This window comes from Sphaerodactylus townsendi, linkage group LG07, assembly GCF_021028975.2.
Source record: "Sphaerodactylus townsendi isolate TG3544 linkage group LG07, MPM_Stown_v2.3, whole genome shotgun sequence".
In the NCBI taxonomy this organism is placed as follows: Eukaryota; Metazoa; Chordata; class Lepidosauria; order Squamata; family Sphaerodactylidae; genus Sphaerodactylus; species Sphaerodactylus townsendi.
In genome coordinates, this window is record NC_059431.1 from 78,254,897 (window position 1) to 78,268,647 (window position 13,751).

A 13,751-nucleotide genomic window follows, 5' to 3' on the forward strand; every position below is an offset into this window, starting at 1 on the left:
GAGCACCCTGAGAATCAATGCCAAAGAAAAGGACTAGTGCATGTTTGGGTTTCAACTTCATTGCTGGAACTAGAGAAGTTTGTGGACTTGAGAAGTTTGTGGACTTCAGATGCAATCCCAGCTGTAAGTTATTTGAAAGAACTATGCAGTGCTGGGGTTCTAGGTTACAGTGTTGATGGGTGGGTATCCACAGGCAATTACCTATTGTTGTTTTTCTTCTGGGGGTCCTTTTAAAAAAATATTATATCCAAGAATCTGCATGAAATGTTGTGGGTCGAAGGTTTAGTACTTACAGCTTGTCTGCAGTATGCTTTGCAAGTACATGAGAGCCCTGTGGGAATATGCATGCATATGTCTAACTATGAACAGATAATGTGTGGCTCTAAGAGTTAGCTGCAAAAGAAGATGTTGTTTGTAAATGTATACATTCATTGCACATTTTATTAGGAATGATACAGTTAAAATACTTTATCCATGAGAAGCTTTCTAGCTGCTCTATAAAATAATTTATGCAGTGATCTCAAGACTGCTGGGTTATGGAAGCAAACTAGCTGGGATGGCATCGAAAGGTCTAGCCGATAGATGCTTCTATTTTGAAGAGATTTTCCTTTAAAACCTACCAGTTACCAGAATGGAAGGACAAGACCTTTTTCCTGCCAGCTGGCTCAGAAATCCCTGAGCTGCTCTCCTACTGCCCTGAAATGCTCTCCCCCCCCTCCCAAAATTCCTTTCCTCCCCTCTTGATGTTTCTACCGCCCAGGTGGTGGTACTACCCACTTTGTGAAACACTGGTTTAGGTTATAATGGACCACCTGTTCACCAAAAATCTCCATGACTACCTTTAAAAAGGTACGCTGTCCAAATAGATTGTTTCCTTTGGAAAGGAAAGAATCCTGTTTCATTTGGAACTTAAATGAGGGGTATATAGAGGAGGGGCAGTGGCATAGTGGTTAAGAGCAGGTGCATTTTAATTTGGAGGAACCGGGTTTGATTCCCCGCTCTGCCGCTTGAGCTGTGGAGGCTTACCTGGGGAATTCAGATTAGCCTGTGCACTCCCACACACCCCAGCAGGGTGACCTTGGGCTAGTCACAGCTTTTCGGAGCTCTCTCAGCCCCACCCACCTCACAGAGTGTTTGTTGTGAGGGGGGAAGGGCAAGGAGATTGTAAGCCCCTTTGAGTCTCCTGCAGGAGAGAAAGGGGGATATAAATCCAAACTCTTATTATTATTATATACGAGGCACAAGGCACGAGAGTAAGCATGTGTGAGCAAGCCTTTAATTTCACTTCATTGGAAGTTCTTTTTTTTTTGGAAGTTGTTTTTTGAAGGGAAAATGCCACTTCACATCCCATTCTCTGTGCCTTCCACTTCCAGATAAGCTTCTTACTCACGTTACAGTCACTGTTGAATATAGTTTCTCTTGCTTAATGCATGCCATGGCATGATGCCCGTGTTTTGGTATACCGCATCAAATAAATTATGTGTGGGAATCTAAAAGCCATTCTATGTATTAATACATAATGAAGTGGACTGCAACATTTAGATTCCAAATAATTTTGAATACTCCCATATCTGAAAAATCGTTAAACCCTTCACTGTGATCTACAAGATTACCCTGTGATGGAAACTTTTTTGGATGGAACTTTCAGCCTAAAGTTGGATAGTCCAGGGTTCTCCTTTTTGAGATATTGTGTAGATATGCTACGTGGGGAGCATCTTCTTTATGATTTCCTAGAGAAAAATGAAAGGCTACATGAGAAATGACCCCCCCCCCTTCTTTGTTCCTGCCAACAGGAACTGTGCTCTGTATAGACCAGGGGTAGGGAACCTGCGGCTCTCCAGATGTTCAGGAACTACAATTCCCATCAGCCTCTGTCAGCATGGCCAATTGGCCATGCTGGTAGGGGCTGATGGGAATTGTAGTTCCTGAACATCTGGAGAGCCACAGGTTCCCTACCCCTGGTATAGACCTAAAGCAAGATTATGTGGTTTTTCTGAGAAGATCAGGGGGCATATCAGAAATAGTCAAGTGCTTGAGGCCTGCTGGCAAAACTGTTGTTCTATTATAGTGTTTGAGTTGCCTGGAAGCATTATGCAATTTACAGAAACCATGGTGTTTTCATTTCATAACTTGCATTGTTGTACAGATGCTCCTATCAGCATGTACCCTGGCATTACAATTATGGTTGACTTAATTAGTGTTTCCCCACTTCTGATCAGGCATCCTGTTTTGACTTTTTCCTTTCCTCCCCTCTTGCAAAAGTTGCAAAAAATATCAGGTCTGTGCCATTAAGGAGGAGGAGAGTGGAATTCGATGGCAGAGGGATGTCACTGGGAGAAATTTCAGGATTGTGAACCATGAAGAGACTGAAGTGGGGGCTTGTTTTGTTTTACGGCAACAGCACAGATGTCTAATAAGAGTGGGTTTTTTTGTGCCATATAAAGATTATGGTAATGGTTCCTGCCTGCAAAAAAATCCTGTTTGATTATAGTTTTCTTTTAACAGTGTAAAATAGATTCTCCAGAGTGCTCAGTGGCCATAAATGGCAACCTGGAGATTCCTAGAAATTTTAGGGAGTGGAGTCTGATGAGGGTGGGGTTGAGTGAGGGGAAAGACTTTATTATAATGCCACAGAGTCCACCCTAAAAAACAGCCATTTTCTCCAGGGGAGCTGAACTCTTGTCATCTGGATACAAGCAATCCTGCTGCATACACTGATGCTCCTCCCTCAGCAGTAGTTGTTGAACATGTGTTGTATTTTAAGTAAACGTCACATCTCGTTTTTCTGGTTAGCAGTGTTTTAAAAATACAATTGTTTCTTTCACATTAATCTTGAATTTATGCAAGAATGGGCTTTCAAACTAGAGACTCTTTTTCTGCTCCTAATTCCTTCCCATAAGTTGATCAGTACTGGCACTTTTCTTTGAAGAGTTGCACAAAAAATAAGATGCTCATTTATTTATGTAGGACATAAAGCTATGATGGCAATACAACGGCACCTGTATGGATGGAAGGTTTAAAACTGTGCACCTTTTCATTCAGACAGCACGCTAACTTGCTTTGGCTGTAATGTTTGTGAAATAATTATAGCAGAGCTGTTTTGGGAAAGATCAGAGTAAAGCAAGGAAATACCTGGAAACCTGACAATTGGAAGATACTCTGCAATAAACCACTTCCATTTGAAAGGAAAAGCACATCATTTTCCTGGATTGTTATTATTTGCCTGGGTTTTGAAATGAGATAAATGAGGGTTCTTTTGTTGCTTCCCTGATTTGGGTACCTGCCAGGGTTTCCCCTGGCTTTTTTCAATATTTCACAAACCTGCTTTGCTACAGTCGGAAAAGATTGTAGGAAAGACTAGATGGCTGATGTGTTGGTGGGAAAGTTTGGACTTATCTTGTGCCACCCACATGGCAGCCTTATTGCCTGTCCCACAGTGGCCCTTTCCTCCCCCGACATGGTGGCTTTTGTTTTTCTTAAATTGGCAACTGAACATTACTATGTCATTATAATGGCATATCAAAAAGAGCCCCATCCAAAAGGGAGGGGCCAAATCCGTCCATGGGAGTGGTGAATCCCGCCCCCCCCCCCCGGCACTTAACCCTGCGGAAGAGTGATTTCATTAGTGTGCAGCTGTCGGGGCACTTCCCAGCGGTGGAACACAGCACCGGACACAGCGCTAACACTGCTGTTACTAATTAAACTTTGCAAATTTGCAAATGTAGACTTTTTCTTTTGTGGTATTGAAGAAGTCCCCATCTGTAATTAGTGAGAGAGAGAGAGAGAGAGAGAGAGAGAGAGAGAGATAGTGATATTGATAACCCTAACCATGTTAACAATTGTAACTTGCTTCAGGAGGAAGTTATGTGCTGTATTTTCTCACAAACGTACAGGTCATTGTAAAATCTTATTCTATAAAGGGGGGAAAGCTAACTTGTACAAAAGGCCCTGGTTTTTCCTAAACTTCCATATGGCTTTTTACAGTTTCACTGTCTTTAACGAAACTTATCCCTTTCATTGGACTGCCTTCTCTCAGCACTTTTTCTTGCTTCAGTTCATTCTCTTCTCCCCTGGGAACAGGTGTTGAATCACAGGCGTGCAGTACACACCCTCCTGTTTGTAAGTTTTCCAAATGTGTGTAGGTGTATTAATTAACAATAATGTCTCCCTGCAAACTTGTGTGTGTCTTTAAAAACAACTTGGGCTTTTTCTGGAAGGTAACAAAAGTGATGATATCTAGAATTTAGCACATTTTCTATATGTATTGTGTATATGTATCGTTGTGACTGTTAAATGGTCTAGAAATCCTGTCAAGAGCTGTTGACGGCTTTGAGTACACTGGGTTCCCTTTGCCAGATGAGTGGCAGTTCCGTAACCTCACAGGCAGATGTGCTCACAAAGGAAGCCTGAGTTATGCACCAAATACAATAGTTGTGATACTTTCCTGCTACATTTACCTTGATGGTTATTTCAAATTCAAACTGTAAAAACTGAAAATGGGTCCTGCTTCATATGAAGCTGGTTGGTATAAACCAGATTTGGCCAACAGTGGTGAAGCATTGCTTGATCTTCTACAATCCTGCCAGTTACAAGAGCTTTATTAACAGTCATTATTCAAGCAACCCTGGCTTTTAGGTACAGACAATCTTTTTATAAGGTGGCGCCTTTTCCCTACATAATCCATGAAGCCTAGTTTAACATCTAGTACCTGGCAGCAGAAGCTATTTATCTGTGTTTTTTAATGCATAAAATGTAAAATTTTAAACCTGTTAGGATGTATTTCTGGATTCTTGCTTCTTTTTTGAACTGCATGGAGAGTCTTATTGTGGTTCTTTATTGATGTTTTTAATTGTCAGTTACCCCGTATGCCTTACTGCAGAAAGTTAGTTTGGGTGCCTATTTAGAAAAGTATTTGACAACCCAATTTCCATTTCTTTATTTAATTGAGATGTGAAAGGAGTGTTGGATATTGGAATGGAGAGTGGAGTGAATGAGGAAAATCTTGACCCATCTCTAAGTGGATATCTGTGCTGTAATACAAGACTATCAAAAACATTGACATGCCCAGACATTGTTCTGCAGATCCCGCTCCCAACAAAATGCACTTGCCTTCAAAATCATGAAGTAGATTGATGTTGGAGTCTTATCACTTTAAGTCCTTTTTCTAATTGCTGTCTAGTTTTTTAAAAAATCAAAGAATTTGGAGCAAGTATACATTTTCTGAGCTAGACATTTCCTTTATCTCTGGCCAATGTAACAACCAAGCAGGGCCAGATATTTAAAGCAGAGGGAACATTCAAATGTACAGGAATCACCCTATTCAGAAGAAATAAAGGACTCTTACCAACATGCAGCAATCTTTTAAATGGATGGTTGCCTTTTTTTGAAAAAACTAGAACTACATATACCTTGAATTTAATAAATGGAATGATTTGGTAAAACAGATTCTGCAGTTTCTGTCTAGTGAATAGCAAAATGGAAGTTAGGTGGAAAAGAAGTTTTTAAAGAGTGCAAATATAAATTGGCAGTCATGTATGCTTAAGTGCAGCCTCTTAAATAAAATCTACCTTACCCATGGCAAGTAGCCCTATGTCTTCCAAGAGAGGGTTCTCAAAATTTATTTATTTATTTATTTATATTTTAGATTTCTAGGCCGCCTCTTCCCCGAAGGGCTCAAGGCGGCTCGACAACATGGCTGTTATTAACAGCAACTCAACAACATAACTTAAACATTAAAACACCGGCAGCAGTTACATATAGTTTAAACAATTCAAGCAATTCAAACAATTTAAAACAGTTCAAACAGGCGCCCGTTCCTAAGGCTAAAAGCAAGGAAAAAAGATAAAGGAAAAAAGAAGAAAGGGAGGGAACAGGTGGGCCCAGATGGAGTCACGACAGGCCCAACCAAGATGACAAAGATGGAAATCGGCAGAGTTTCAGTGGGGGGCAGTAGAACCGCGGCCAGCCTCTCCAAAGGCCCGGTGGAATAATTCTGTCTTACAGGCCCTGCGGAACTCGCCAAGATCCCGCAGGGCCCGGACTGATGGAGGTAGAGCATTCCACCAGGCTGGGGCCAGAGCCGTAAAGGCCCTGGCCTGGGTCGAGGCTAGCCGCATCGTCGCGGGGCTAGGGGTCACCAGCAATTCTGCCACTGCCGAACGCAGTGGCCTATGTGGGACATAAGGGGTGATGCGGTCCCGTAGATATGAGGGCCCCATGCCGCGTAAGGCCTTAAAGGTTATTACCAGCACCTTGAAGACGATCCAGAACTCCACTGGGAGCCAGTGCAGACGGCATAGCACAGAGGTGATATGGTCTGAATAATCACCACCTGTCAGAAGCCGTGCCGCTGCATTCTGGACCAGCTTCAACTTCCGGATCAATCGCAAGGGAAGGCCCGCGTAAAGCGAGTTACAGTAATCTAACCTCGAGGTGACTGTCGCATGGATCACAGTGGCCAGGTTGGGCTGGGAGAGATAGGGGGCCAACCGCCGTGCCTGGCGAAGATGAAAAAATGCAACCTGGGTAACATGGGCCACCTGGCTCTCCATTGACAAGGCAGAGTCCAGGCGGACCCCCAGGCTACGAGCCAGGGATGTCGGGGTCAAGACGACCCCCTCCAGTATAGGCGGCTGGAATTCCCTTGGTCTCTCCCCCCGGCCCAGCCAGAGGACCTCCGTCTTTGTTGGATTAAGTTTTAACCTACTCTGCCTCAACCAACCAGCGACCGACTCCAAACAATGCTGTAGAGCTGCAGGGGCAGAGGCCGCCCCCCTCTCCATCAACAGAATGAGCTGGGTGTCATCCGCATATTGGTGACAGACCAGCCCAAAGCTCCGCACCAGCTGAGCAAGGGGTCGCATGTAGATGTTAAATAAAAGCGGGGAAAGCAAGGCCCCCTGAGGAACCCCACAACTAAGTGGAGCTCTCTGGGAGGCCTCAACCCCGCACCATACCTGCTGACCCCGACCCTGGAGAAATGAGGCAATCCATTGAAGGACAATGCCCCGCAATCCAGAGGCTGCCAGGCGGTGGATCAAAAGGTCGTGATCGACCACATCAAACGCTGCTGTGAGATCAAGTAACGTAAGCAGCGCCGATCCGCCTTGGTCTAGCTGCCTGCGGAGCATATCTGTGATGGCAAAGATGTAACTGTTTACTTGTTCTGCTATGACCCGAATTAGAGGTCTATGCCAAGCCAGAGAATAGCACATCTCCATCAAATGCTGTAATTGCCCAAAGTATTCATGCACTGCTGGCATCAAATAACAGTTGATGCCATTTAAGATAAGAATGGTGGAAAGATAGGCGTTTGATCTGCCAAGTAAATTTAGGGCCTGTTTCAAAATGGTGAGCATTTAACCCTGACTGGCACTAACTGAAAGATGCTGGTTTTTGGGGAAAGAATATTTGATAAGAGATAACTGTTGTGTAATTGTGCTGTGATATTGAAACAGCTTGGGGTGCACTTGCCATCCTTCCTACTTTGTTTTAGATCAGAAAACTGTGCATCACCAAATCAATTAGTTACTGTGCAACCTTAGCAATGAAGTGGCTTTATTGAGGCTGAGGTTTTGTAATCAACAGCTGACTTCATCAAGATGAGTCACTATGTCTCCACAGGCAAGAAAAAAATGACAGACTATTGCAATTCATTCCATTTCAAAACTGGCAGAACTAGGCATTTATCTGAGGTTTGTTAGATGGGAATCAGCAATTGAATTTGTACCCGGAAAGCCACAGGATAGACCACCAGTGAAGAGGCAGCAATACTGATATTTGTTGCTTGCATGTGGCTAAAATGTGGTGCATGTCTTGACATATCTGAGGGCAGATTGTTGTTATGTCTTGAAATTGGCTTATTCTCTTTCAGTCCTGGTTTCCTTGCTCATTCCTCTCCCCAGCTTTCCTTTGTATAACACCTTTTAAAAAAACTCTGTAAGAAATTTTCCTTAGTGAGGCTAAGAGCACATTTTAGTACACAGTGTGTCATTTCGAATTGAGAAGATGCTCTTAATTGAATACGTGCCTTAATAAATGTAGCTTTCAAAATCAAGAATAACAAGATGGAAACTTGCAAGGATATGCTAAGCAGGAATCTCAATCGTTCCCATTTCCCTACACATGCTGGCACACACACTGCTCCGCTTCTCCACTAGGGTTGCCAACTCTGGGTTGGGAAATGCATGGAGATTTGGGGGTGGAGCCTGGATAAGGCAAGGTGATGCTATTTTTTGAAGGGGGGGATCCACCCTGAAACAGCATCACTTTTAATGTTGTTTAAACTAGAGAGCCCAGATTCTCCTTTTAAATCCACCTTAAATGGAGACTCTGGGCTCCCTAGTTTAAACAACATTGAAAGAGATGCTGTTCGGCCGGGGGAAGGGGGGGTCCACCTTAAAACAGCATAATCACTGGGAATGGGGATTCTCCTTTCAAATACCGCTTAAAGGGAGAATCTACCCCCAAAACAGGATCACTTTCAATATTGTTTAAACCTTAAAGGGAGACTCTGGGCTCCCTAGTTTAAACAACATTAAAAGTGATGCTGTTTCAGGGTAGATTCCCCACCCACCCACCCCAAACAGCATCATTTTCAATGTTGGTTGTTGTGGGTTTTCTGGGCTGCGTGGCCGTGGTCTGGTAGATCTTGTTCCTAATGTTTCACCTGCATCTGTGGCTGGCATCTTCAGAGGTGTATCACAGAGAGAAGTCTGGTATAAGAGAAGTCTGAACACTCTACATAACTACATAACAGTGACTTACAGCTTGACCTCCTTCTCTCTTCCTGGTAGCTTTTCCATGGGAAAAGTCTGGCCAAGTTGCAAAAGTTGTGGGGTAGCAGGTTATTTAGGTGAGCTGTGTGGAGGCTGCCAGTGGGCAAGTTGTATGGCAGCTTGCCTGGAAAGACAAATTGCATGACAGCAAGGAGCCTGGGACAGATAAGTTCTCACCCTGAGCAGGAGGGAGAAGAACAGGGATGGACTGGCATGTCAAAATAGCCTTGGTAAGGGTTCTTCCCTCTGACTCTTACTGACAGAAACCTAAGCTTAAAGGCTGAAGTTGCCTGGCAACTCACACAACAGCCACTGAGATCTCAGAGAGCATTTGTTTCTTGAACAGTACAGGTGCTGCTTCTATTATTTAGGATTTTTTAAACCCATTGTGCTTTTTTTTAAATTTCAGATTTTTCTGCAAACCTGAACCTTTTCTCAGGTTTGTAGAAAGATCTGTCTAGTCTGTTTTGGATTTAAGTGGGACTCATGTTGAGAATCAGATGTATTGATGTTTTGTGTATTCCATGATTGGGTTGAAATAAAAATGTTTGGGCAGTCTTCATTTCAGTATTGCTGCAAGCATGTTTCTTTTAGAAGATGATGCAAAGACTGAAACTGAAAGTGCTCCCCCCCTTGTAATATCTTAGCTTTCTCTTTAGTGGGGAAGACTTTTAACTGGAGAGATTTCCAGCAATGCCTGTTGATCCCATCATATTTTAGACTTTCCTCTGTAGGAATGCTTGAAGAACCAAGAACCTTTAAAATTGTTTCAGAAAAGTATTTGAGTTGCCCAAGTCTGGTATCTTGGAACATTTGGAACATACAGCCTAATCCTGTGCATTACTCAAAATAAAATCATGCTGAGTTAAATGGGTTAAATGGTTAAATGGGTTAAATGAGTTAAATTAATTTCAACTAAATGTGTAGTGGAAAGCAGACCAAAGTTGTAATGCCAGGACTGCCTCATATGGTGACCAAATGTTGAAAGTGTAATCTTGTGGTTCATTGTATTTTGTATTTCTTGAGAAATGTGAATAGGTCAGTATTTAAGCTTTACTGAGCATTATTAATGGTGAATACACTGACAGTTCTTTAGGGCTGCTTCACTCGTGATACGTTAAGCTTGCTTTGCCCATGATGTATTTACAAAGTTATTTGGTCCTGAGTACATAAGTTTGGACACCAGCAAGGTTACAGAACAAAGATAAAGTACAAAGATAATGCACTAGTGTTAACTTTCTCTCCCACTATATAACTTTCCCACTATATAGATATCACTATACATCCAGTTAAGTTCCCCTATTTCCCTCACAGGATAAACTGATGTCTCTCAGAAGTTCAGAAACATGCTTGATTATGGTTATTTTCATGATAAATGTGGAAAAGATCCTAGTTATGCCAGTTTGTCTTCTGTATGAAATTCACAGGCATTTACATTATATAAGCAGTCCCTCTCATAAACTGTTGCTTCAGCAGCACTTTATGGAAGTTATTTTCATGATCAGCTGTCTTTTGAAAAGTGCTTTTACAGTTCTTAGGCTTCTAATGGAACCTTACAATAACCTTTCTTTTTGTGGTGGGTTTTCTGGGCTGTGTGGCTGTGGTCTGGTAGATCTTGTTCTTAATGTTTCGCCTGCATCTGTGGCTGGCATCTTCAGAGGTGTATCACGGAGGGAAGTCTGTTACACACTGTGTCACGTTGTGTAACAGACTTCTCTCTGTGATACACCTCTGAAGATGCTAGCCACAGATGCAGGCGAAACATTAGGAATAAGATCTACCAGACCATGGCCACACAGCCCAGAAAACCCACCACAACCAGTTGGATCCAGCCGTGAAAGCCTTCAACAATACATTACCTTACATTTATTGTTTGTTTGTTTTATTTTTGTGGTGGGACCTATTTTTCAGGGCACGCTTGCATAGTGATTCTCAACCCAAGTCCAATGTCAACCATTGGACTTGGAACGCCCAAACTCAAATCCCCATTCTGCAGTGAAGATTGGTGCTGGAAAGTGCAATTAAGCTGCAGTCGAATTATGGCAAATTCATAGAGTTAAGGCAGGTAACGTTCAGAAGTAGTTTGCTGTTGCCTGCCTCTAGTGACGCTGGTGGTCTCCCATGCAAAAAGTTGTTAATTTCCCATCCAAATTGTTACTAGCGCGAACCCTTCTTAGTCTCTAAAATCTGATGAGATCAGTCTAGCCTGGCCATCCATGTCAGGGCTGATGTGAGAGTTACAAACTGACACTAGGTTTATCATTCTTGCTCAGCCTAATGTTATTCTTTGGTTTGTTATGCAGATTAAAAAAAGAAGGGCCTAGAACTCTTTTGAGGAACAGTGAAGTAAAAATGTAATTAATTACCATGCCAATAAATCAATTAGTGTGACATTATGCAACTGCTTTCCCCCCATTTGAACTCTGAAGCTTGCACAGTAGCTTACTGTTCTCTTCTCAAGCAGGGGTTGGGTGTTTGTGTTTGGCTTTTTCAGAGGGTAGCCGTATTAGTCTGAGCTACAAGAATAGATCAGAGTCCAGTAGCACCTTACTGACCAACAAGATTTTCTGGATATAAGCTTTCAAGAATCAAACCTCCTTTCGTCAGGACTTTATGAGAGAGAAAGGGTAAAATACACCATTTCCACTAGTATGCTTCCCCTCCCCATAGCTCTAAATTGTACAATTTCCTATAAAATGAATTGTCGATTCGTTGTGAGTAGATTATGTTCTCCGTTCCTTTAGAGTAGTTCATTGCCTTTGCTTTTTGTTTTTATGGTATACAGCAGGAGTCTGCAACCTGCTGCTCTCCAGATGTTCATGGACTACAAATCCCATCAGCCCCTGCCAGCATGGCCGGGGCTGATGCGATTTGTAGTCCATGAACATCTGGAGAGCCGCAGGTTGCAGACCCCTGGTATGCAGTAACTGGATTTGCTTACTCGGTTGAATGAGAGCACTTACTCAAGCCATCTATCTGTATCAGAAGACCTTAATACTAATTTAGCTAGTAATTTATCTAGAGAGGCTATAGCTAGAAGTATTTCCGATTATTCAGTCCCATCAGTTTTAGTGCAAAATGCAGTTGAGACGAAGATCTGAAGGAAAAGCGGGCAAGTGGAGTTGAATGGTGATATGCATGATAAAAAAATAATCATGTCACCACTGCTTAAACAGACATTTGCATCCTCCCTTTTACGCATACACCATTTCTCCTTCCATAGGTATGCAAGTGCTGTGAAGTCACAACTGTCTGATGGTGACCCCAGACAGGGACTTTCAAGGCAAGTGAGAAGCAGAGGTATTTTCACTTCTGCAGCACATATGCTAAAATGGGAAGGGAAGGGGAGGTAGTTTGCCATTGCTGTCCTCTGCAGAGTTTTCCTTGGTAGCCTGCCATCCCAGTACTGACCCGGGATAGCTCTTGAGATCTGATGAGACTGGGTTATACCATGCCACTTTTCTCTTCCTCCTAAGCATTCTAATTTTCTCTCTTTCTCTCCTGTAGTTCTTGAGAACAGTTGCCCGGATCTCAGCTGTTTAAGTCATTAAGCTTTTAGGAAATGCTGTTACTGATCCTATCCTTGCTATTTGCACTATGATGATATCTCAGAACAAGTGTAATGAAGACCTAAATAGTGCAATTTTCTAAATTAAATGAGATTGATTACTACCATGCTGCTTCCCTGCACCGATCCCTCAGACACGCTTCCTCCCATCCTGTTTTTATGATTGTGCTGCGATCAGCTGCTAGGAAACTGTCTGGTAGTCAAAAACAGGGCAGAACGAGAGTGATAACTAATACATTAGCAAAATTCCATCAGACAGTAGCTGAATGTTTCATCATGCCAGAAAAATAAATTTTGCCTTTAGTGAAGTGTTTAAATATTGCTGGCTCAGGATGAGTGTAACTGAATTTATGGCACATCCCTGGAAACTTTTTCTTACCATGTTTTTTACAACATTGTTATTGTTTATTGTTGTGTTACTTTTTACGCAGAAGGTAAAGAGTCATCAAATACACTTGCTAAATAAGTAATATGGAACTTGGAGATGGAGATGATGGTCTTTTTAGACAGTATTAAGAAGGTTTTGCTGAAACTAACGCTATTTTTTTAAAAAAACCTCCTTACCAAATCTGTGATTTGACTTTAGGTAGATTTCACTGAAAGCCTGAAGACTTTGTACTCTCTCATGACAGCTGACCTAAATTGTAAATTATCTACTAAAACAAAACAGATGGGTTACTTTTTCCTCCCCTTAATGTCCCAGTATGGGCTGAAAGATGATATATTTATGAGAAATTCAGTAATATTTCTTATGGCACGTCAACTGTAGGATCTGTAGTATACAATTATACAGATTACATTATATTTATCATTGTATGTGGAAGGTAAAAATGCAAGTAAAAGTAAACTCTCCCTCTCCCCTTATATTGAGAGGGCCAGGCAGTTTCCTTCTCCCCTTATATATAAAAAATCACTTGCTGTATTTTTGGCCTAGGGCAGTGATGGCGAACCTTTTTGAGACCGTGTGCCCAAATTGGCCGCTTATATATCGCAAAGTGCCGACACAGCAATTTAACCTGAATACTGAGGTTTTAGTTTAGAAAAAACGGCTGGTTCCGAGGCATGTTTTACTCAGGAGTAAGCTTGGTGGTAATCGGTGGCTTTGCTTTGAAGCAACTGAGCAACTCTTCCAATGGGTGAATCACAACCCTAGGAGGGTTTACTCAGAAGCAAGCCCCATTGCCAGCAACCGAGCTTACTCCCAGGTAAAGGATCGTGCTTTAGTTCTTTGCATGAAAATCCGTGGGGTTTAACAGCGCTTAACAGGGTTACCTACACTGCTTCCCCAAAACTAGGTCTTAGGTTTAATGCTAATAATCGAGCCCAGCGGCCCAGGCCAGCCTCGATGTGGGGGGGGGGGGAGGGCACTCTGCGAGTGCCCACAGAGAGGGCTCTGAGTGCCACCT

The 13,751-nt window shown here is 42.5% G+C and overlaps 1 protein-coding gene across 3 annotated transcripts in view; it reads left to right on the plus strand.

Moving 5' to 3' along the window:
• Positions 1-13,751, plus strand: part of KANK1 (KN motif and ankyrin repeat domains 1) — a 62,585-nt gene that overhangs the window by 11,209 nt on the left and 37,625 nt on the right. The window contains exon 2 of one of the 3 annotated variants that reach the window (XM_048503166.1): positions 12,001-12,060. The exons of the other annotated variants lie outside the window; for them this stretch is intronic. Within the exon in view, the coding sequence (XP_048359123.1) occupies positions 12,033-12,060 (28 nt within the window). The 5' untranslated portion in view covers positions 12,001-12,032. The remainder of the gene's footprint in view (positions 1-12,000; positions 12,061-13,751) is intronic. 3 annotated transcript variants of the gene reach the window in all.